The sequence below is a fragment of the Alosa sapidissima genome, chromosome 1 (genome assembly GCF_018492685.1).
Source record: "Alosa sapidissima isolate fAloSap1 chromosome 1, fAloSap1.pri, whole genome shotgun sequence".
NCBI classification, from domain to species: domain Eukaryota; kingdom Metazoa; phylum Chordata; class Actinopteri; order Clupeiformes; family Clupeidae; genus Alosa; species Alosa sapidissima.
In genome coordinates, this window is record NC_055957.1 from 43,603,263 (window position 1) to 43,624,991 (window position 21,729).

The following is a 21,729-nucleotide window of genomic DNA, read 5'->3' on the forward strand; positions in this document are numbered from 1 at the left end:
ATCTGCTGTGGAACGAACTGTTGCTCCACCATCATGAAGTTCTTCAAGAGGCAGGGGCTGCAGACACAGGCATTTACACTCGTTTTTTACAGCTGTGGTCTGATCACAGGGTTATTCAATGTTTTATAATACAGCTGCACCATTTTCTCCCAACTGCCTGGTTAAAATCCACTTCAGACATCCAAATGTCAGAAGACATTTTCATTCCAGGTGGTCCTTGCAGGTTAAATACAGCATCAAGACCTTTTCCCTTCTCTCCCGGCTCTCCTCAACCCACTATAAACAAACCATCACAACCCAAATAAGGAGCTGAGTGAAGGTCCACTCACAGGGGTGCTGGCCCAGCTAAGGGTTTTGGGAGGGGGGTTACTGTATGTTCTAGAGGTGGTCTGTGGTGGTAGTGGTGGAGACTGGGTTAGGGGGGAGTGAACTGGGTACAGGGGTGGGGGGGGGGGGGTCATTGGGGACCTTGGCTGTCTCCACAACCTCGAGCTTTAAACCACTGAAAGCAGCATCGCATATCAGTCTGCATACTCTACTCTTTTGCTCTGTCTCTCTCTCCTTCACTCTCTCTCTCTCTTCCTCGCTCCTTGTGGCTGTACTGGCCCTTCTGTTTGACAGGAAAAAAGGCTGTGCAATTTCACTCTCTGCTCTTTAGTCCGAGAAGGCAGTACCTCCAACTGCAGCGCCCAGGCTCCTCTACCCCTCTACCTCTGAGACTTTCTCTCGTGCTTTTTCTGTGCCTCCACTCTTTTTCCTCTCCTTTGTTGAGCGCGATTACACAAAGCGGCAAAAATGGAAGCCATCAAGAAGAAGATGCAGATGCTGAAGCTGGATAAGGAGAACGCCATCGACCGGGCGGACCAGGCAGAGTCGGAGCAGAAGGCAGCCGAGGACAAGTGCAAGCAGGTGAGGATGGAGGGATGGGAGAGAGGGGTCGGTGTGGTCCAGGGTGGAGATGTCTGCATGACTGCACAGGCAATGAAGGACTCAAGTCCACAGAGTAAGGAGAGGAGGTGAGAATCTTAATTCACCAAGTGATGAGGGAATCTGAACTGTAATGCTTTTAAGGCAGTACACATTGTTATATTTTAAGTAAGGAGTGTTAGTCACTTTTCACAAACATCTTTAACAGTGTTTTAGGTCTTTATGTCATGATTGGAAAACTTGGGGAGTTGTGTTAAGTTTGTAATATTGGGAGGAGTTCACTTATGAAACACATTAGTAAAAGGCTTATAAGCTTAGAGACAGAATGTAGAGCATCTGTGTTCCAACAAATAAACACATGCTTCAGTATCTGCTGACTGTATATTTCTGTAGTTGCACCAGACCTCTCTCTTATCTGTTTATGGGATTCTGATTACAACCGCTTAAACAATGCTAATTGGCCAGCCAGGATCCTCAACCGAGTTGACTGAAGAGTCAAGTCAGTCACCAGCACGCACACTGTAAACACTTTAAGCTTTTGGCAAGAGTCAGGCAGAATGCGAAGCATGCTCCTCTGGCGTCCTGTGTCCAGCATCAGCCTCTCCACTGAGAGATCCCTATAGTTGAAGTCGCTGATGGAGATGAGACAGCGTTGGGGGTGTCAGCATGGTTCATCCCTGTGTGGTGCTGGCATAGGCCGCGCTGCACCGATGTGGTGTCCAGAGGGTGGAGCTCACCCGGAATAAAACCCCAGCCATGTCAGCTGCTGCCAGTCCAGGCCTCACTTTGGTGCTAGTTAAAGGGCTCTGGGGTGCACTGTGGCGTCACTCAGCATTCCAAATTCTAGAACATTCCACAGCTCCACTACTTATCACTCGCTCTCTCTGTTTTTCCTCCACTCCCTTTCTCTCTCCTTACATGCCCTTATTTAGAAGGCTCATATTGTGAGAATTCTATGGGATCGAGTACAAAGTATGGGCTTGGTTTTTAGTCCTGATTTCAATCACTTACAAGTCAGACAGATCTCCAAAAAAGTATCTTAGAGTCTATGCTCAACAGATTCACACACACTGATGCCAGGAGTATAGCAGGTATGCAGTCAGACATGTCAATGTTATATAGACAAAGAGGAGCCTAAGAAAGAGAAAAAAAATGTTAAGGGTCATCTAACTGGACTCGACAAGACCAGAGTGGTTCCTAACATGGTAGCAGATGATGGAACAGTGGCTTTTAGCATCCAAGGGGATAATCAGATGTTGTCCCTTTAGAATCATATCAGCTTGGTTGAACTTTGACCTTTAAAGAAAATCTTGGTGATGTTTGCATGAGCTCATTAGGTGGAGACAGGCAATGAGTGTCATTGAAATAATCTTACAGATATATGCAACCATCTGGTTGCAGTACATGGCACTCAAGTAAGGTTCATTTTTGGGGTAGCTGAATCAAAATCTGTACAATCACTCATTCGTCATTCAAACAGATTAGACACAATATATTTTATCTTCACCACGTCAATGGTATCAGTGAAATACCGTGAAATATTTGGGGCACCGCGGCCTACTGGTTAGCGTTTCGGACTTGTAACCGGAGGGTTTCGGGGTTCGAACCCCGACCAGAAGGCACGGCTGAAGTGCCCACAAGCAAGGCACCTAACCCCTCACTGCTCCCCGAGCGCCGCTGTTGTTGCAGGCAGCTCACTGCGCCGGGATTAGTGTGTGCTTCACCTCACTGTGTGTTCACTGTGTGCTGAGTGTGTTTCACTAATTCACGGATTGGGATAAATGCAGAGACCAAATTTCCCTCACGGGATCAAAAGAGTATACATACGTACTTACTTAAAAAATTGTTTTACATTTTTATTCTAATTCCATTGCATTAACTGTGGCAGGGCATGATAACAAAGTTGTCATGTAAGATGATAACAAACATTGAGTCAGGTATACGTATAAGTATAAATATAAGTATATATACTCTTTTGATCCCATGAGGGAAATTTGGTCTCTGAAACACACTCAGCACACAGTGAACACACAGTGAGGTGAAGCACACACTAATCCCGGCGCAGTGAGCTGCCAGCAAGGGCACTTCAGCCGTGCCTACTGGAACCGGCAACCCTCCGGTTACAAGTCCGGTGCGCTAACCAGTAGGCCACGGCTGCCCCTAACACATGAGTAAAATGTCTACTTAACTGTTGTCACTGTGTTTACGTAATTCGTAAAGATATACCGATCACATTTCTTCACTTTAGGAATTTAAATGGTGGGCAAAGTGTAAAGTCTAAAGTCTAACTAGCTAATATAATAAAACACAACAATCCTAAATCCTAACAATCCTAAAAAAAAACTAAATATCAGTTGATCAGTTCAATGCTCCAACATGCCACACAATAGATTTAGTGCTTACATAAGACATTTTGCTCTTTGTCCATAATTTAAATTTGGACCCATGCATGATCTATTTCCCTTTAATCAATAGTTTCTATCACCACTCACAACCCACACAGCACCAGGATCATACAATACCTTTATATATGCCTCTTCTAATGGATTCACTCTGATGTTGTCTCTTAGCTTGAGGAGGAGTTGGCCAGCCTGCAGAAGAAGATGAAGGGAACGGAGGATGAGCTGGACAAGTTCTCAGAGGCGCTGAAGGACGCCCAGGAGAAGCTGGAACTCTCCGAGAAGGCGGCCACTGATGTGAGTATCCCAGTCCCAGTCACGGGAAGACTGTCTGTGACTGTCTGTCTGTGGCTGGCCTGATGGTCTACACTGTAGCGCCTTCTCACAACAGAAATGACAAAATAAACAGAAACATCTTCAAGAGGATTGTTTTCATTCAAATGAGGCTTATCACAATATAAAACATCTAAGGTGCAAATATTTTATTCTACCTTCTTAAAACAAATGTGTTAGAAACAACATAAACTGTGTTGTCCCTACCTGGACATAGAGATGTGATAAAAAACAACATGTTGTGTTATTGTCAACACATTTGTTGTAAGAGTGTACACAGGATAACAAAAGCAATGTGTTAGAAATAGCATACATTGTGTTGTCCCTATCTGGACATCGAGATGTATTAAAAAACAACACAAGTTCATTCATTCATTCATTCTTTCATTTTGAGAGTGTACTGTTGGATTAATTTCTCTAAAATTTCTTGTGTTCCTTCTGTTTTGTGTCATAAATTAATTCCAGTTGGTATCCAGTTATCATGTGGAGCATGGATCAGCAATTACCTTAAATCATCTATTGCTAGAGAACTAGAGATTTTTTCTCTGTTCAAAGCAGTTGTATAGTGTTGGAATTGACCACAAAGAATATTACACGCAGCTTTGTTTTTGGTGAGACCCTTTAAACCCAGTACAGTTGCAGCTGGCTGCCTGGGGAATGTGGAGTCTGGCAGGTTAATTACTCGGCATGAAAGGCCTTTGATCATAGCCATGCTGGTGAACAGAGAGGGGGGGAAATCACATTTTCATTCCAGTTTGAGAACACTGGAACTAAATATAAATGTAACTTAAACAGAAGGGTTTCATATACTGTAGCAGTTCTGAGAGATCACACATTGCACACACACACACACACACACACACACACACACACACACACACACACACACACTTCTGTCTGATGCAGTAACTGACTCCAGATCAGCCTCTGAGGGCATACTGTTTGTTTGTTCCTGTGTGTGGGATAAGAGTTGGAGCTGATCTGGGAGCTGCCTGAAGGCTGCATCCAGCCCCAGCCCCAGCCGTGGGCCCCGCCCCACCATGCCTCAGCAACCACACTGGAATGACAGGAATGCAGCTAAAGCAAACAGCGCACACCAACAGATGTGTGTCCAGAACCCGGCATGGAGAGAGAGAGAGAGAGAGAGAGAGAGAGAGAGAGAGAGAGAGAGAGAAGAGAAAGAGTGTACTTCTGCTGGGAGGTTGGGGTGGGGGGTTATGTTGGAGAAGTATTTGGAATACTCCTGAGTCTACACTTACATTAGCCTCCCTACAATGTTTATAAATACGCACACAGCACCCAAGGGGATACGCTTACCTGCTGACCTGGTCTAACACTGTGCTGTGATTTGTTTGTTTTTCTACGCTGGCATAGAAACAGCAAATATAAATGTGATAAATAATAATAAAAATAAATAACATAAATAAATAAAAAAAAAACATTATTTTTGTCTACCAATGCATGGCAAGTCCACGGTGAGCAAACTACTTCTGATAAGCCTTTACCTGAGTCTGTTCCTCTCTTAGAAGGGAAGAGAGAACATGTTCCAAGGGCTAAAGACCATGGGAGACTAACCCACTCTCCACAGAGAGGAACAGTTTTAATTGAATTATCTTGGCAGGCTCTATGACGGATGTAAGACAGTGCCTACATGTTGTTTATCAAAGCACTTCCCGTGCTTACGCCCAAGAGCAGCTCATGCTTACTTTCGTCACATACAGACCGTGCATTACTGTGACTGATGATGCTCATTATCAGATCACTCTCCAGTTTTCTTGCTTGCTGCACAGACATCAGACATACCCCCCCCCCCCCCCCACACACACACACACACACAGTAGGCCTACTCAAAAATTATTGCAGAGTAGGTTTCCATCTATCTAAGTCTGCACCCTTGCCAGCCATTAGTGTGCCAAACAAAGCTGCTGTATCCTGAACTCCTGATGGCAAGGTTGAGTCAATATGACTAGTGATTATACTCTTGGCAGTCTTATACAGCCACTGGTTATGTCATCCAGTGCCAATAACAGTTTACAAAGTAGAGCAGAGAGAGAGAGAGAGAGAGAGAGAGAGAGAGAGAATGCAGCAGAGGGCACGATAGGTGCGTGTCGCCGCCCCATGGCTACATTGGGATGTCAACAAAAAAGATGAATTAACATTCCACAAGTCGGACATTTGGTGGTATGCTGGGTGTGTTTTTTTTTTTTTCTTCTTTTTTTTAACAAGGTGCAACAATGATCCTCACAGACAATAACGGGAGGAGTTTTTCTATTCAAATAGTACAGATGAATCTTTTAGGTGGATCCTATTTGTAGCCTACGTGACTTCATATGTTTGTTCAGCGTATTCAGTGTCCTTAGTCTAGTGATGCCACCCATGAGCCCAACCTCGTATGCCAAGTGGCTTGTAAAACGCTCTATCTCTCTAGATCATCCCTTTCACTCCAAATATGTTCAGTAAATTACTAAGAGAATCCAGACGCCAACTAGGGAAAAAATCAAACAGGAACCCCATCCCCCTCCTGTCCGTGATGTCATCTGAAACCAACTTCTTCCCAGGATTGGAGGATTTAGCCATAACTTTCTTGTAGACTCCTACCCCTTTTCCAGGCTTCCTCATTCTCTCAGCGCTTCACTAATGCAGCCGCCACTCTTTCAAAAGATTGAATGGCAAATGGAAAATTGCTGCTAGAGGGAATAACAGTGTAGCACCTCGTTTCGAATAGTGTCGTAAGAAACATCTGGAAAGGCAAAGACCAGGCTTAGGCTACACCGTCGATATATTCTGACTGAAGTTGTTCTTGGGGATTTTGCTGGTCGATTTTCACCAAAAACATTTTCTATTTCTTGTATAAACTTAGTATTATCAAATCAGTATAACAATGACAGGTGTGAATTCACTGGACGCGGTAAAAAGAAAAATCCAGAGTCTGCAGCAGCAAGCTGACGATGCAGAAGACCGTGCCCAACTTTTGCAGAGAGAACTGGACAATGAACGGGACCAGCGTGAAAAAGTGAGGGCTGACTTTTTTCGAGCCTACCTCGGTTCTTCTTTTCCCTATATTCTTTCCTTCTCTTCCCTCCGTTCCTGCTGCCTTGCATCCACTTCTCCACTGCTATTGGTCCTCTGCTCTCCGTGATTTTATAAGCACGCATCAACTCTTGTTTTTTTCTTAGTGTGGTCATTTTCGTTATATTCTTATGTACTAGATGTATTTTTAAAAGTCAGTTTTCACCAAGAAAGGCTATTTTTTGGTAAGGTGTGCGTCTGGGCTATCCAATATGCGTTCGTCAGCTCAGTTAGATGTTGCAATTGAGGTGTTCCAAGGCCTCCCTTGCAAAGCAAATATGTAGGTGTGGGGGTGTGTGGGTGACTGTGAGGTAAGGAGGTTGTCTTTGCAGTGTATCATCAGGTAACTTGTGAGCATAATAGCCTATTGCAAATATGGGTCATTGTAGTCAGCAGGCCTATTTCACTATAGGGCCAGTTATTTGAGGTAAAGCCACAGGAAACATTCTTATAATAGAGGCTGATTATCTAAAATCTGCCAATAGATCCTAATAATCACCCAGTGGTCTATTAAGTATTGATAATCATTTTATAGATTATTGCATTAGTCTAACCACTTTCAGTGATCTTTTAATGCCATCAAGAACTTGATCTGACATTATCCAAAGTTGAAGACACAAACGTGTGTAAAATGAATGAATATCCACTTAGTGTAATTTGCGTTCTACGTCACATCCTGTGGTTCCCAGGGAGATGCTATTTCCTGCCAGAAGACCTTTTCTGTTTCACTTCCTGCCATCTGCCTGTCCTTTGAGTACTCCTAAATGCACCTAATATGACCACAACCATTTCCCGGTTTCAAGACCGAAGCTATCTTTTCATCAGAATGAAAATACCTTCCTATACCAATACAATGTCAATGGTCAACGGTGGAAAGAGAGAGGTGCTCAATGGAGAAGGTGTAAGGTCCTACGGTTAGGTGTTATGGGAACCTCACAATCATTTGACCCAAGACAGGGGCTAAACAGAGGCTTTACCTTCGCATCTTTTGGTGGACATTTTGCTGCTTTAGGGAATGTGATTTCGCGGTCTGGCCTGTGTGTTGTAGGCCTACCGGTTGAGTGCCAGTTTAGAGTGGGAAGGGATGAGTGCTCAGTAGAGGAGGTTTAAGATTCTATAGGTGTTATGGAATGGCAGTCTTGAGACCTATGTTAGTTGTAGGCCTACTAGTTTAGTCCCAAGAAAAGGAAGTAGTCCTAACCCTTATTTCCCATGCAGCTCACTGACCAATTCCCCAGGGTTATGTGTGGCCATCCTGTCTGTGAGGACACAGTTAAACTCCATTTACTCATACTGTAAGTGAACCTACACATAGCCTAACTATGGGTATTCTCTCTCTCTCTCTCGCTCAGAAATGAAAGTTATTGTCAGACCTAATGAGCTTAGTGGCTTGTAGTGTTAATTGTTTACCTGTATGAAACTTTGTGTCAAGAACCTGGCCCTCAACCTCTGCACTTGTGGAAAAAAAACAGAATGTGAGAAAAACCATGTGCTCCACTCCCTGAAAATGGTCTCCTTAATGTAGCTGGAATATAACATGATCTATCCATTAGGGTAAAGAATATGCAGTAAACATGTACACAAAACTGGCTATAGTTTCTTCATGTTAACGCTCCTCTGATTGATCAGAAGAGTCCTAATTAAAGCTCAGCTGCACTTCGGAATGAACCCACAGAGACATCGGCACGCCCTATGTTGGCAGGCCGGGGTCTAGGGACCTGTCACAGTAATACATGGAATTTCCAATTACTCACATCCTGCTATTTCAAAAGTAGACTTAGATCTCTCACTATTAAGCATGACATAGTTTAAACCATGCTTGAGTCTGACTGCCTTTCTGAACTCTAACTTGAATGTTCTAAAATATTAAAATACAGACCTTTCAGCAGACACATGCTCAAAGGTTTTGGTCTTATTTTCAACTAACCCCCTACCAGGAGACTCAAGGGGCTTTTTATATTCCTGCATAAACTGCAAACATATATCCAGAGGTCCATGGCTGTGGATTGTGTGCCTTTACAAAGGCCCAATAGTATACTAACACTAACATGTCAGTGCTTTATATGCCTACAGTGGTCAAAGATCAATTCACCCTCACAAGTGTGAATGTACTGTGGTAACCAAATGTGACAGCTATCTATCTGATATTAACTCTTCAACTTCCAAGAAAAGCTTTTAACACAGTGCTAGCATTGTTGGTGTTGAGAAACCAAACCCAAGTAAACACGGGTTTTAAGCGAATGCCCATTCTAAGTGATTTAAAGCGGTCTCGGTGGTGCATGCAAGCCCCATTTAATCACGTTGTAACAGATAGTTTCGTTCTGTGAAACAGCCTGCGGAACTTTGTGACAGTCTCGCGCGCGTTCTCCGGCATCTGTTTTACCATATATGGCGTCTGGCCCAGGCAGCTGTAGAATGTGGTGAGTAAGTAGGGGGCGTGTCCAGCCCTCTGAACCCAACAATAAAGGCTGACAGAGAGAGACAGAGAGACAGAGAGACAGAGAGAGAGAGAGAGAGAGAGAGAGAGAGAGAGAGAGAGAGAGAGAGAGAGAGAGGATGTGCACTCGTGGGGAACAGCCCTATTTGTTTACTCCAGGTCCACAGAGACGGTATCTAGGGGTCTAGTGGTTTATTTACTTCATACATGAGGGGTTCCCACACTGGGATATTAACCTTAGATGAATGTTCAAGAGTACCCTGCCCCTACTCCTGTGAGGCCTTTGATATGCTCATATGGTGTGAATAAGCAATAACAACCTCTCTCTTATGAACACCTTTATCTAGTATTGAAGTATTGACCAGTATGGAAAGATATTTCATCACTCTGACACTGAAGATGAGACCAGTGCATCTATGGAGTGTGTGTGTGTGTGTGTGTGTATGAATGAGAGAGAGAGACTTCATGTATCTTCCTGGGGTTGAGGTTAATTAATATCACCATTTTCTTCAGATAAACATAAAAGAAGATGTTTAAAATATTTATGAGTGTGCAGTCACAGTAGCAGCTTCAATTTGGCAAAAGAGTGATGATTTTCCACATCTGGGAGACTCAGACGAGATGTCTTGGCACAGATCCTGGCCTCGGTCCACTACACACCAGAGTTGATCTCACCATGGTGATTGTGCAGACAGATTGGACAGACTCAATAAATATAGGACCATTATTGGAAATAGTTCCTTAAGCCATCACAGTGCTACTTTTTTGTGATAGTGTAGTAGTATATGAAGTCAAGTGTTATAGATGAATAGAATAAGAAGGGGGAACATGCAGGGATGGTCTTTTCTCTGGCCTTGCTGTTTTCCTGCGTGTTGTCAGGTAAATCCTTATTAAGTACTAGGTGGTCAGTTGCATACCATACTATCTCTGTGAAAGGCCTTAAAGCCACGGCTACTCCACCACTCTGACCCAAAACGTTGGCGTTGTCCCTTATCCCTTGTTCCTTGTCCCTTGCGCTCAAGGCTGAAGGGGACGTGGCAGGCCTGAACCGCAGGATTCAGCTGGTGGAGGAGGAGCTGGACCGGGCCCAGGAGAGACTGGCCACAGCGCTGCAAAAGCTGGAGGAGGCAGAGAAGGCCGCTGACGAGAGCGAGAGGTAAACACTTGGGGAAGAATCCCATGGATTGACCTATCCAAGCTCTTTTACATGCTCATACACTGCGATAATGATAAATAACTCCCTCTCGAAGCACAAAGTTTGCTTTTAACATTTGTCAAAACCTTTTGTGCACTTGGAATTAAAAGCATGCTCATTACACAATAGACTGTGAGTGTGTGTTGACAAGACATTCTTCTGACAGGAGTTAGCTGCATTCACAGAAAATTGTGTCTGTGTGTGTGTGTGTGTGTGTGTGTGTGTGTGTTCTGTCCCATCAGAGGTATGAAGGTTATTGAGAACCGTGCAATGAAAGATGAGGAGAAGATGGAGATTCAGGAGTTGCAGCTGAAGGAGGCCAAGCACATTGCTGAGGAGGCCGACCGCAAATATGAGGAGGTGAGAGGAGAGAGAGGGAGGTGCCCACAGGACTAAAGCCCCATTCACATATAAGGCAAATAGCAAGACCATGTAGGCTCAGGCTCATGCTCATGTAATTCGGCAATCACAGGCAAAATAACCATTGGCAGGGCGAAATGTCGCACAATGAAATTCAAATAAAATGAATGTTAAGCGACAAATGATTCGCCATACATATGTGCACAGGGCACAATGTGAAAATGATTCGCCATATAAATGTGCACGGAGCAGTTGACTTAAATACCTCTGGCACTGGCAGGGTAGACAGTTTGATCTCCAAAATGTGCACAGATACTTCTCCTAATATTGTGGAGTGACATATTCATTTAACATTTAAACTGTTAAATTAATCTTGACATTAATGTGCTTGATTCATATATTTGTTTTATTTTTGTAAGTCAGAATAACTCACATATTGTATATCTTAATCACTCAAACAAGTATTTGTTTGTGATCAGATATTCATAATCCAGTCTGAAGACCTGTCTTACCTACTGTATATTATAGTCAGCTGCCTGTATTTCAGCAGTGAGTATATGGCTATGTTGCTGTCTCTCTCCAGTCTTTATATGACAGTCTATGCTGCGTGTCACATTGTGAAAGTGAGCTATATTTTGAGGAAGCTGTGTCTGTGTGTCTCAGGTGGCCCGCAAGCTGGTCATCCTGGAGGGTGAGCTGGAGAGAGCTGAGGAGAGGGCCGAGGTGTCAGAACTGTAAGTGTCACACACATCCATCCTGCCCAGTCCTGCCACCTTTTATTAGGTGAACTGGTCAGAGCCGTGGTTTCACACATATAGTAACACAGTACTCTAACTAACTCAAATGGTTAGTGTAACAAGCTAATAGTAAAATTCAATTAGATGTAGGCCTAAGTCATACTGTATGATATTGCAAATTATGGAAGCAGGCCTTATAATGGTTTTATGAAGTTGGGTGATAGAGAAATAGATGCACTTACAACTTGTTCTTCTCAGTAAATGCGGAGATTTGGAAGAGGAATTGAAAAATGTCACTAACAACCTCAAGTCTTTAGAAGCCCAGTCTGAGAAGGTAAGTCAAAACAGTGTGTGTATGGTTTGTGTAAACATATGCTGTCTTTTTAATCCTTTATCTAAATCAAGAAAACATATTCAGATAGTGTGCATGCGTGATTCCCCATCAATATCAAAAGGCACAAAACATTATTACAAAAAACAAAAATATTTCAGTACTCAGAGAAAGAGGACAAATATGAAGAGGAGATCAAGATGCTCACTGACAAGCTGAAAGAGGTAAACTGAGGCACCACATTGTTTGAAAAGCCCTACATGAGAAGTCTTGTGAATATTTGGGAAAGTAGCCTTACCTGTTACCTGGATGTCACAGGCAGAGACACGGGCCGAGTTTGCAGAGAGGACGGTGACCAAACTGGAAAAGACCATCGATGATCTAGAGGGTATGAACATTCTCTTATTGCTGTATCCATGGTGGCTTATGTGTTCCAGTGCTACATTTGTCCGGAATGGGGTTGGTGCACCATTCTTTGATACCAGAAGTCTTCCTTGAGTACTGTTGGCCGGGTAGTCCTGTGGGCTTGTGTGTGATCTTATTTTTATATGATACATTGGGGGCCCTAGAGCAACACCATAAGGTAAAATATGCATCACAACATTGCACGATTTGGACATAGTGTATTTATTTTCAATTTCTTCTTTCATCTCCATAGTGGCTCAGTGGTTGCATCCTTCTAGGATCAGTCCTTAGCTGTTCTTTTCTTTCCCTGACTTAGTATTTCCTGTCAGTCTGAAACGGCACTACTCTTATTTTCCTCTTTGTTTGGTAACCTGTGACTTTAGCATCTCTCCTGAGTTATTTTCTCTTTCTTTTTTCTTTCTTTCCTTTTTTCTTTCATCTGTTTCCTGTTCCTGTTTCCTCTGCGCTGCTGACTCTGCTTTGCCCTGTCATCCTTCACCTATCGACCTTTGACCTCCTCCTCCTAGATGAGCTGTACGCCCAGAAGCTGAAATATAAGGCCATCAGTGAGGAGCTGGATCATGCCCTTAATGACATGACATCCTTGTAAATGGTCCTGCTGTAGTCTGAAATGCTTTGCCTGGTGGCTTCCAGGCCATTCTTCTCTGCCACCTGAATTCCTGTTTCCCTTTACCACCCTCTCTCTCTCTGTTTTCTCACTGCTCTTACCAAAATAAAATTCAAATAAAGCCAGCTTTTCTGACTCATGGCATGTTTCACTTGCTTTGATTTTATGAAACTATCATTTCAAATATTTTTGTACAGAAATAGAATTTCTTACCAGTTGCTCTTTTTGTCCAGGCATTGAAGTTAATGTTATAATAGGTTTACATTACTTGTATGAGAGTGTTGGTTTTTAAAGGTGCTCTAAGTGATGCCGAGCGTTTTTTAGGCTAAAACATTTTATATTTTACATTTACATTTTAAACACAAGCATCACCTAACCAACCACTAGCTGTCTGTGTCCTGAATACACTGTAAAACATGTGATCTCTGTGGACAGCCCAGGCTCCTAAAACGGCAACAAAAAAAAAACTGGGCAAACCTAGCCCACTAAAACATAACAAACTGTTCCAGCAAATCACAGATGAGATGCGCGTTTAGGAGAGTTTTAATTGCACGGGAGCAGCACGGGAGAGAGGGGGAGGAAGTAGCGAGCTAACTCTCTGTTTTGTTTGAAAGTCAATAGAAGTGACGTTACCCAGCATCGCTTAGAGCACCTTTACATGAATATTGGAATACAATTAGATTGCGAAATGTTCACATCCAGTGGTGTGATCAAAAGGGGAATAACACAGATATGACATTATCATATCAGTATACTATTGTTTGAATGTCACTGTCAGTTGCAAACACTAGCCTATATTGATTTTGTATAAATATCACAAATTATGTTTATGTTTAAGTTTGGCTGGATATTAGTCTGAAAACATTTAGACATTTGTAATACTTATTTAGACATTATATTGTCATAAATTGCTTAATTCGGGGTAGAATCCCCTCCCCCTAAAGATTTCTGTCAGTATCAGATGTCATGCAGAATGCAGTCTGTTTAACAGTACCAAACCTTCATAACAGAAAACCTATCTAATGCAAAAGAGGAGAACCTGGAGATGCAACAAATGTTGGACCAGACACTACAGGAGCTGAACAGCTTGTAAACACCTGGAGGGACCAAGGAGATTGAATCATCAACATTCCACAGTTTCAGCTTAGAACTCTCTAAGCTTTTTAAAGCTGGCTTTGTCTCACTCCGTCTCCCTGTCTCTATTTTGTCAAAAAACATTCCAGCAACTATTTTCAAATTGTCCAGCTTTTTGCTATCACTAGTTTGTGTCTGTGCACATTCCTGTTAACCACTTTTTATTTGGTTATATTTTGTTGTTGTTGTTGAAGAATTATATATCAGTGAATCCACAGTGAGGCCAAGTCTTATTGAAAAAGTTTGCAAATGACTCACTATTTGTTTGTATAATCCAGGCCTAGACTTTACATTACAATGTGTTATTTCACATGGACAAACTACATTTCAAGGTAACATTTTAATAATAAGTAACACAGACAGAACTTTATTTATTTCTGGTAGGATAATAACAAATCATCTCCAGAAGACCTGTGTACAGAACCGTAGCCTACATGCCATGCCAAGAGCACCCCTCTCTGTTGTATTCAAAAATATTTTGCCTAATGTGAAGGCTGCAGCCTATGCCAGTTTCAAAATGTGACAATCTTCAAGAAAATATATATTATTACTCTAGACTGTTGTAGGCTATAGTCTATAGCTTGATGGTGCTAAGAATTTATCATTCTAAAATACTTTTATAAAAAATAAGTAATGCTTGTAAAACACAAAACCAAAGATTTTGACCGTTTTCCCTCAATGTTCTTCCCTCCCCCCACACACACCCATACTTGTTTATTTTGTAGGGCTTACCTTCCCTTAGCCTATGTCTATCTTAATTTGTTTTGTATCTCTGAAGAAGTTGTAATAAAGTTTTATACATTTTGGAGATGTGTTTACAGACTGCCATGACAAAAGTGTGACGTTAGGTCAGACAGGGAACCAGTTTATGACGAGGTCAAATGCTCAAGGCACTGAAGCATCAGCCAAGCCTACAAGTAGGCTAAGCCTAACCAGTTATGTAGGCCTAGCCCTGTGCTTTGAGCATGCCTCAATGATGCTGATAAATATTGAACTGTCACAATATTGGAACAGAAAATGTAGTGATAGTGCCGTGTCCCTACTCAGGTCGGTGAGACTTTGAGACATACATAGCCTACAGACTGACGATTGTGTAATTCATTGTAAAGAATAGAAATCTTCTGTAGACTACCCTTGCTGGAAAATTGGCCAACCATTCATCATGCACAGCCAGCAACTTTGAGGGGGGCGTGTTCATAGAGGTGCTAGTCACATACACCAGTGTCTACGCGGCGCAGAGCTATTGCCGGGCGGGATTTCCGCAATATCAAGTATGGCGAAGACCTACGATTATTTGTTCAAACTACTGTTAATCGGAGATTCCGGAGTCGGAAAAACATGCGTATTGTTCAGATTTTCAGAGGATGCATTCAACTCCACCTTTATCTCTACAATAGGTATTTATCATTGGCTTATATAAAGTAGAGGCTCACGTTTAAGTGTTTGGATTGTTAACGTTACCCGAGGGCTCAGCTATGGTTGCTAGCTAAGTAGCCACTGTCATCTGCTAGCCTAATAGCTAAACCTATCAGGTAGCTTGTGTGAACCTAACTAATTTTAATTGGCCCGACAGCACGATATGTACCAATGCATGTGTAACTGAGATGTGCATATCCCTATTGTCATTTAAAATTATTTCTTCCGCCTTTGTTCTGGGATTTAGACCACCAGCGTTAGCTAAACGGGTTATGACGATGGTCTTGTTGATGGCTAACATTAGCTGAGTAATAGCTTATTGACAGTAGCATAGCTGACATAGCATGATAGGTAATTCTTTTCTTAGCTAACAAAACACTGACCACAACTAACCCAGAAAGTTTGATGTGAATATGTGTCTGTGTTTTAACACTGTGTGCATTACTTTTGTGTGCATGTTAGAGTTCATATGTTGTGTTCATATCATATGTAGTATCTGCTTCCGCTCAACCAAATTGTTAGCTCCCGTGTGAGTTTGATTCACGTTAGCTAGCTAACTTGACAATGACTTAGCCCAATGCTCACCGGTAAGGTATCAACCCAGCTAATTAACATATGCAGCTTGGCACGAGATATGCACGTTGCTAACAACATAGGTACTTACTATAATCACCGTAGTTGCTTACACTAGTCAATTCTCGTCCTGTATCGGGAATCGCTGTGTGGGTTTTGGTCACTAAGCGTTAACGCTAACTTACAGTTTAGTTAGCTGGCTAGCGGCATTCCAGTTAGATTAGCGAAATGGTAAGCCTCAAATGATTTCCTGTGCGAGACATAGCCTGAAAACTGACGATGTAACTGGTGGCTTTTACTTCAGCAATGACTTAGACCAATCCATATTCTGGCGATAGCTGTCTTTTCCCCATTTGTCATTTCATTTGTTAGCCAGCATTTATACTCTTTGTCGTCGCATGACTTCAACAATAGGTAACGTAGCATTGAGTCTTGCCATCAAAAATCCTCACAGCCAACTTGTGCTGCTTTCACTATTGTACTCTACGTCCTCTTCTCTGGTAACGAACATCTATTTCACAGGTATTGATTTCAAGATTAGGACAATAGAACTAGATGGCAAGAAGATTAAGCTGCAGATATGGTAAGTTGACCTATGGCTCTGCACTGTTGGCATTTTCACAGCACTACTTTGTAGTACTGTGAGATTCAACCCCCTCAGTGGTACTGCACACTGTTAAATGCCTCATTGTGTGTGCTTTGCAGGGACACGGCAGGTCAGGAGAGATTCAGAACGATCACGACAGCGTACTACAGAGGAGCCATGGTAAGTTTAAGTCGCATTCATACTGTTCAGACCAAAGACATGCCAGTGACACATGTTGTTGTACAAATTAAGAGGGGTGTTGAGGCAGGGCTATGTTGTGTACATATAGTTTTTCTTATTTTGATACCCAGGATTGATGAATTTTATTTTATCAATGCATGATGACAACAGTGAATTGAAACTGATGTGGTTCTCTTTTTTTCCAGGGCATTATGTTGGTGTATGACATCACCAATGAAAAATCCTTTGACAACATAAAGAACTGGATAAGGAACATTGAAGAAGTTAGTGTCATAGGCTGCCATGGCATTGTTTTGTTGTTGATGTTATGCTAGGGTTTTCTAATGTGCCACAGCAGTATTAAATATAAAACACACCAATGTTTACTTCAACGATCACATTCTATGACAACTATACCTTTCCAACTTTGTTGAGAAAATTGTCTATAGTAGTGCTATGTTATTGTGTATTAGTGTAATAGTGTATTAAGGCATACAGTTAAAACTGATGTGATGTTTATGTTTTGTACCTAGCATGCATCGGCGGATGTTGAGAAGATGATTCTTGGCAACAAGTGTGACATCAATGAGAAACGACAGGTTTCCAAAGACAGAGGCGAGAAGGTTTGTATTGAACGTTTGTATTGTTGGGTAGAGATAGTTATCACTACCCACATAAGAGTTCGGGGACTTGTTTGGGTAGCCAACAAAAGATTGCAAAAAGGGGAAATCTGATGTTTTTGAAAACTACAGTCTGTGTAGATTGCAGAGGTTGTGTCATCATAGATACATTTATGAAAATGAGAAGATATGGTGTAATTGAATGGATCGCCATCCTAAATTAGATCTGTGGCATTGTTTTAATCTTTTGTTCTGTATTAGACTGGGTGCTGCCCTATGCACTCACTGTACGAGTTCAACAAGTTTCTTCCTTCTCTTTTAATGTAGCTGGCTCTGGAATATGGCATCAAGTTCATGGAGACAAGTGCAAAGGCCAATATAAATGTTGAAAATGTGAGTTAAAACACCAAAAAAGAACAGTTAATGTTTTCAGTAACAATATGTTCAGTAATATTGTGGTGCTGTTGGATGTAGTGAGCCCTGTCTGATTGGAGACTGTGTTGTCTTCCATATTTAGGCATTTCTAACACTTGCCAGAGACATCAAAGCAAAAATGGACACGAAATTGGTAAGGTTCTCCTTTTTCCATGTGATATCTGAAGGAAGAAAAAGTGTTTTGTGTGTTTAGAAGCTGGCAGACTAAGCTTGTCCTCTATGTCTCCTTCTTCCTCTGCAGGAGGGCAACAGTCCGCAGGGCAGCAACCACGGTGTGAAGATCACTACGGAGCAGCAGCAGAAAAAAACCAGCTTCTTCCGCTGTGTGCTCCTGTGAGGCTGCACCTGCCTGTCCGCCTTACCGTCCACCTGTACGAGCTGGACGCCACTGGACTGTGCTCTTGCTCTCAGCACTCCCCAGACCAACCCTTTCCCTCCATCCCTCCCTCTCTTTCTCTGGATCTCTCTGTCTTTTAATCTCTGTTGCTTCTCTCTCTTCGTTTGCCCCCCCTCCCTGCCCCACTTTCCTTCTCCTACCAGTTGGCCGATGGACGTAGTTTGCTCTCTGTCCATATTCTTCCATAAGACACACACCGGTGATGGCATCCTCTTCCAGGCTTATGATCCTTTGCCAATATTGCCGCGCTTCCGATTGGCTGTACCTGGTCGAGGTGAAGAGCTGAGCCGGCTTGTGCCGGTCTGAAGGGCCGTGCGCTCTCTCTCTGCGTACGTCCACACTTCAGGAAGAAGAGGCCCACCGCTCCTGTTTGTCCAACAGCCCTGTCTTGGAGCACTCTCATCTGAGCATGTCGCTGCCAAACTCTTACCACAGCCCCCTCAGTCCCAGTCAGCCCCGATCTCGTTCCGGAGAAAGCAGATTGGTTTGAGAGTTGTTCTTCCTGGATCAGACTGTAGAGCGCAATTTGCTGAGTGTTTCGGAGCACTGCTTAAGAACCTTCTATTCTCCATTCCATTCTGTTGTTTTGTGTTTCTGTTTTTCTAAATCCCCATGCATTCCGTGACAATCACTTGACCTAACTTTTGAAAATAGGAAGCTGGTAGTGGTCCACTTGTTCTCTGGGCATCGTTCCTCTCTTGTTTGTTAGAATTTTTTTTCTCTTCAGAAACCTTTTTTTGGTGTATTTTTTTTTTTTTAATTACCCGTAAAAAAGTCTTTCTCCCATAATCACCCTCTGGACATTGGGTCTGCAACGGCATATTTATGCAGATAGTTCACCTTGCCATCTTTGTTTACCTGTTCATGCTATTGAGATTTTCTTATGCAGAATCTGTGCACAACTTGTTATTTCAAGTTAGGCTTATTGATTTTCTTGTTTGTTTTTTTTCTTTCTTTCTTTCTCTTTTTAATACGTTTCATATTGCCAGTCTGGGCCTGTTTTGTTTTTGTTTTATCATTATTTTCATCACATGGCAATTCACCTCTCAAATCCCCTACCGCAGACGGTCCACTGTGGATGGTATACTGTAAGCATGTGCACAACTCACTGGACTCATTGCTATCATCTGATCCAAAAAAAACTCAGGACTTGTCTCAGAAAAATCTGAGGGATTGTAGCAGAATGCCCCCCACTCCCCACTCTCCCTTGGTAACAATACACATTTGGTAACTATATACATTTGGCCCTAACGGGTAGCATCAAGATCCAAACTCACAAATAACATCTCTGTAGAAAGAACATCTTGGGCTGCCTCCAGCTGTGCTTCACTGGGAGGGGAAACTCGTCCAGTCGCCCATGGTCCGTTGCACTTTAGGAGTGACCTTTTGTGTCGTGAGTAGTCTGTGCGGAGAGGTAGTGTTTTTGTATAATGCAATTGATCTGTTCCTTTTGTCATTATTGGAGAGAGAAAACATATATTGAGACCTAATATAGACCTGATTACTTAATATTTCGATAAGTTTCATTTGACTTGTATTTTTTATCTTAAAAGTCATGTATAAAATTTAAAAAAGGCCACAAGCCTGCCCTGTGCAGTCTGAAAAATCTGCCCGCAACACCTTTAGTCTTTATGAAGCAATCTACATCACAAGAGATGTTGCACAATTCACAGCCGGTTTGAAATGCCTTGGCTTCCATCAGCTTGCCAAAGTTGACGGCGCAAAGCTCTTGAGCTTCTAGAAACCTCTGCTACTGTGCAGTGAGGGGAGCGGGCTAGTCTCCGGCCTTAGAACTGTGCTGCTGTGTCTTAGCCCTTAGAGCTGTGCTGTGTGTGTGTGTGTGTAAGATCAAGATAGCACTAACCTCAGCCCTTAAGAGCTGTGCTGCCACTAGCTTCCTCTGTGTGGGATGACTCACCCCAGCAGAGCAGAGTGGAGGCTGTTCGGCCCCCTCTGGTTTTCCTTTCAGTCACGGGCACTTCCCTATGTCAGCCTTAGGTGCTGCACTCATTCTGGTTAGCTTGCTCACGCGCTCTTGGCCTTCCAGGGGCGTCTTTTCTGTCTGCTCTCTACTTTCCCTTTGCACACAGTTTTGTAGAAGTGAGCCTTCCGATTGGGTGGAGACGCTCAGACTTGGTGTGCTTTGAATAGGAAGGAGATCTTAAACCGCAAAGGTCCGATAGGGGCTGTGGATTTTCACAGAAACCCCAAGGAGTGCAGCTAACATATTTCACCATAACATTACACCAGCACCTTTCAGTCTTTAAATAACCACACACCTGCCTGGCTGCCAGACTTTGGCCATAAGCAGCCTCACCAGCCCATTGTAGAAGCTTGTCAGTTTTGAGCTTGCTTTTTCCCTTAATTGACAGCATACCAACATGGCCAATTGTGACTGCCATCTACTCTTTGGAAGTCGGTTTGTGAGCCAGCATACTGCGTTGGAGGTCAGACAAGTACACTGGGGACACTCTGGTGGTTAAAGCATTCCGTTAGAAACAAACAAAAAAAAAACAGTGTTCTGTATGTTGAAACAAGGAGAAGCTTGTGGTGTTTTTCAGGAGATTAAAAGTTACGGTAACTTTCTCTTCCATTTTGATTTTTTTTTTTTCTTGGGTGTTGAGCAGTTTGCCTATTTAAACCAAATTGCTGGCTTCCCCTTTCAATTCATCAATTCCTTTTTTCCAAAGAGATCAAATGATCACTTTTCTTTTCTTTTTTTTTCCCTATCCATTGGTACCTTGGATCAAAAGTGTCCCCTATTATAATTATTATTATAATTATTATTATTATTATTATTATTATTATTAATGTTATTAATATTATTATAATACGGGCTTGATGCCCTTTTTTCTGCCACTCTCTGTTGAGTGTTCGCTGAGCTCAGACCTGCATGCGTTCACAGCCGAACCCTTTGTCTTAATTGCTAATACTTGATCTGTTTTCATTTTGAAACTATGCATCATGAAGGTTCATATTGACAACCTTTAACAACCTACTTGGTTATGATTTTTTTTTTTTTTTTGGAAATGTCAAAAGCAGTTGCTTCACACTGAGCACATTCCTGTATGATTTTTGTTGTGGTCCCCCCATCTCTTCATGTGCAATGCTCTTTTTTGTAATTTAAGTTGAATTCTATTCATCTGTCTGGCTCGGGTGTGAAATTTGGCACAAAACAGTGTTGAGCTTGCCCTTACTGAGCTGTGAGGGAAGCTGAGGAAGGCCACAAGTCTGCCGTTGGTGGCTGCTCACAGATCAGTGTTCCTACCTGCATTTCTGTGAGTCTAGTCACTCAACTTCTGTCATCGATTCCTCTCCCAGTGTGCTTTCAGGTCCCCTTCCCTCTCGCTCACTCATTCGTTTTGTTTTGTTTTGCTTTGGCATTGCTGTCTCATATCATATCCATTCCCCTTTTTTTTTATTTTTTTTTTTTTTTATGGAAGGCTGTTTTCATGTATCTGTTTATTTGAGAGGTATTTGGGGAGAGAATTTAAAATAAATTACCTTTTGAAAAAAACAAAAAAACAAATTGTAAATAACACTCTAAAAAGAGATCTACGTTAAAAA

General features: G+C 42.4%; 2 protein-coding genes across 5 annotated transcripts; both read left to right on the plus strand.

The window, feature by feature from the left end:
* The first annotated feature begins 481 nt into the window (after positions 1-481).
* On the plus strand, positions 482-14,763 carry LOC121679464 (tropomyosin alpha-1 chain-like). 4 transcript variants are annotated; one of them, XM_042058287.1, is made up of 9 exons: positions 482-909; positions 3,498-3,623; positions 10,188-10,321; positions 10,603-10,720; positions 11,384-11,454; positions 11,716-11,791; positions 11,950-12,012; positions 12,107-12,176; positions 12,721-12,944. In XM_042058287.1, the coding sequence occupies exons 1-9, from the start codon at positions 796-798 to the stop codon at positions 12,801-12,803; spliced, it is 855 nt and encodes a 284-aa protein (XP_041914221.1). In that variant the 5' UTR covers positions 482-795; the 3' UTR covers positions 12,804-12,944. The 4 variants fall into 4 exon arrangements, with proteins under 4 accessions (XP_041914221.1, XP_041914220.1, XP_041914224.1 ...); XM_042058286.1 differs by lacking the exon at positions 12,721-12,944 and adding an exon at positions 13,832-14,763 and having other exon boundaries at positions 484-909; XM_042058290.1 differs by lacking the exons at positions 482-909; positions 3,498-3,623 and adding an exon at positions 6,240-6,672.
* A 404-nt stretch (positions 14,764-15,167) lies between these two features.
* rab8a (RAB8A, member RAS oncogene family) lies at positions 15,168-21,671 on the plus strand. The gene is made up of 8 exons (XM_042058291.1): positions 15,168-15,352; positions 16,467-16,527; positions 16,650-16,710; positions 16,917-16,994; positions 17,244-17,333; positions 17,658-17,723; positions 17,848-17,898; positions 18,007-21,671. The coding sequence occupies exons 1-8, from the start codon at positions 15,229-15,231 to the stop codon at positions 18,100-18,102; spliced, it is 627 nt and encodes a 208-aa protein (XP_041914225.1). The 5' UTR covers positions 15,168-15,228; the 3' UTR covers positions 18,103-21,671.
* Positions 21,672-21,729: the final 58 nt, after the last annotated feature.

Excerpts from the sequence above, each read along its gene's own strand:
- LOC121679464 (XM_042058287.1), top strand. The coding sequence starts at position 796 with ATGGAAGCCATCAAGAAGAAGATGCAGATGCTGAAGCTGGATAAGGAG. Across the intron at positions 10,322-10,602 it reads GCCGCTGACGAGAGCGAGAG|AGGTATGAAGGTTATTGAGA; the intron begins GTAAACACTTGG and ends CTGTCCCATCAG. Across the intron at positions 11,792-11,949 it reads TAGAAGCCCAGTCTGAGAAG|TACTCAGAGAAAGAGGACAA; the intron begins GTAAGTCAAAAC and ends AAAATATTTCAG.
- rab8a (XM_042058291.1), top strand. The coding sequence starts at position 15,229 with ATGGCGAAGACCTACGATTATTTGTTCAAACTACTGTTAATCGGAGAT. Across the intron at positions 15,353-16,466 it reads CACCTTTATCTCTACAATAG|GTATTGATTTCAAGATTAGG; the intron begins GTATTTATCATT and ends TCTATTTCACAG. Across the intron at positions 17,899-18,006 it reads CAAAAATGGACACGAAATTG|GAGGGCAACAGTCCGCAGGG; the intron begins GTAAGGTTCTCC and ends CTTCCTCTGCAG.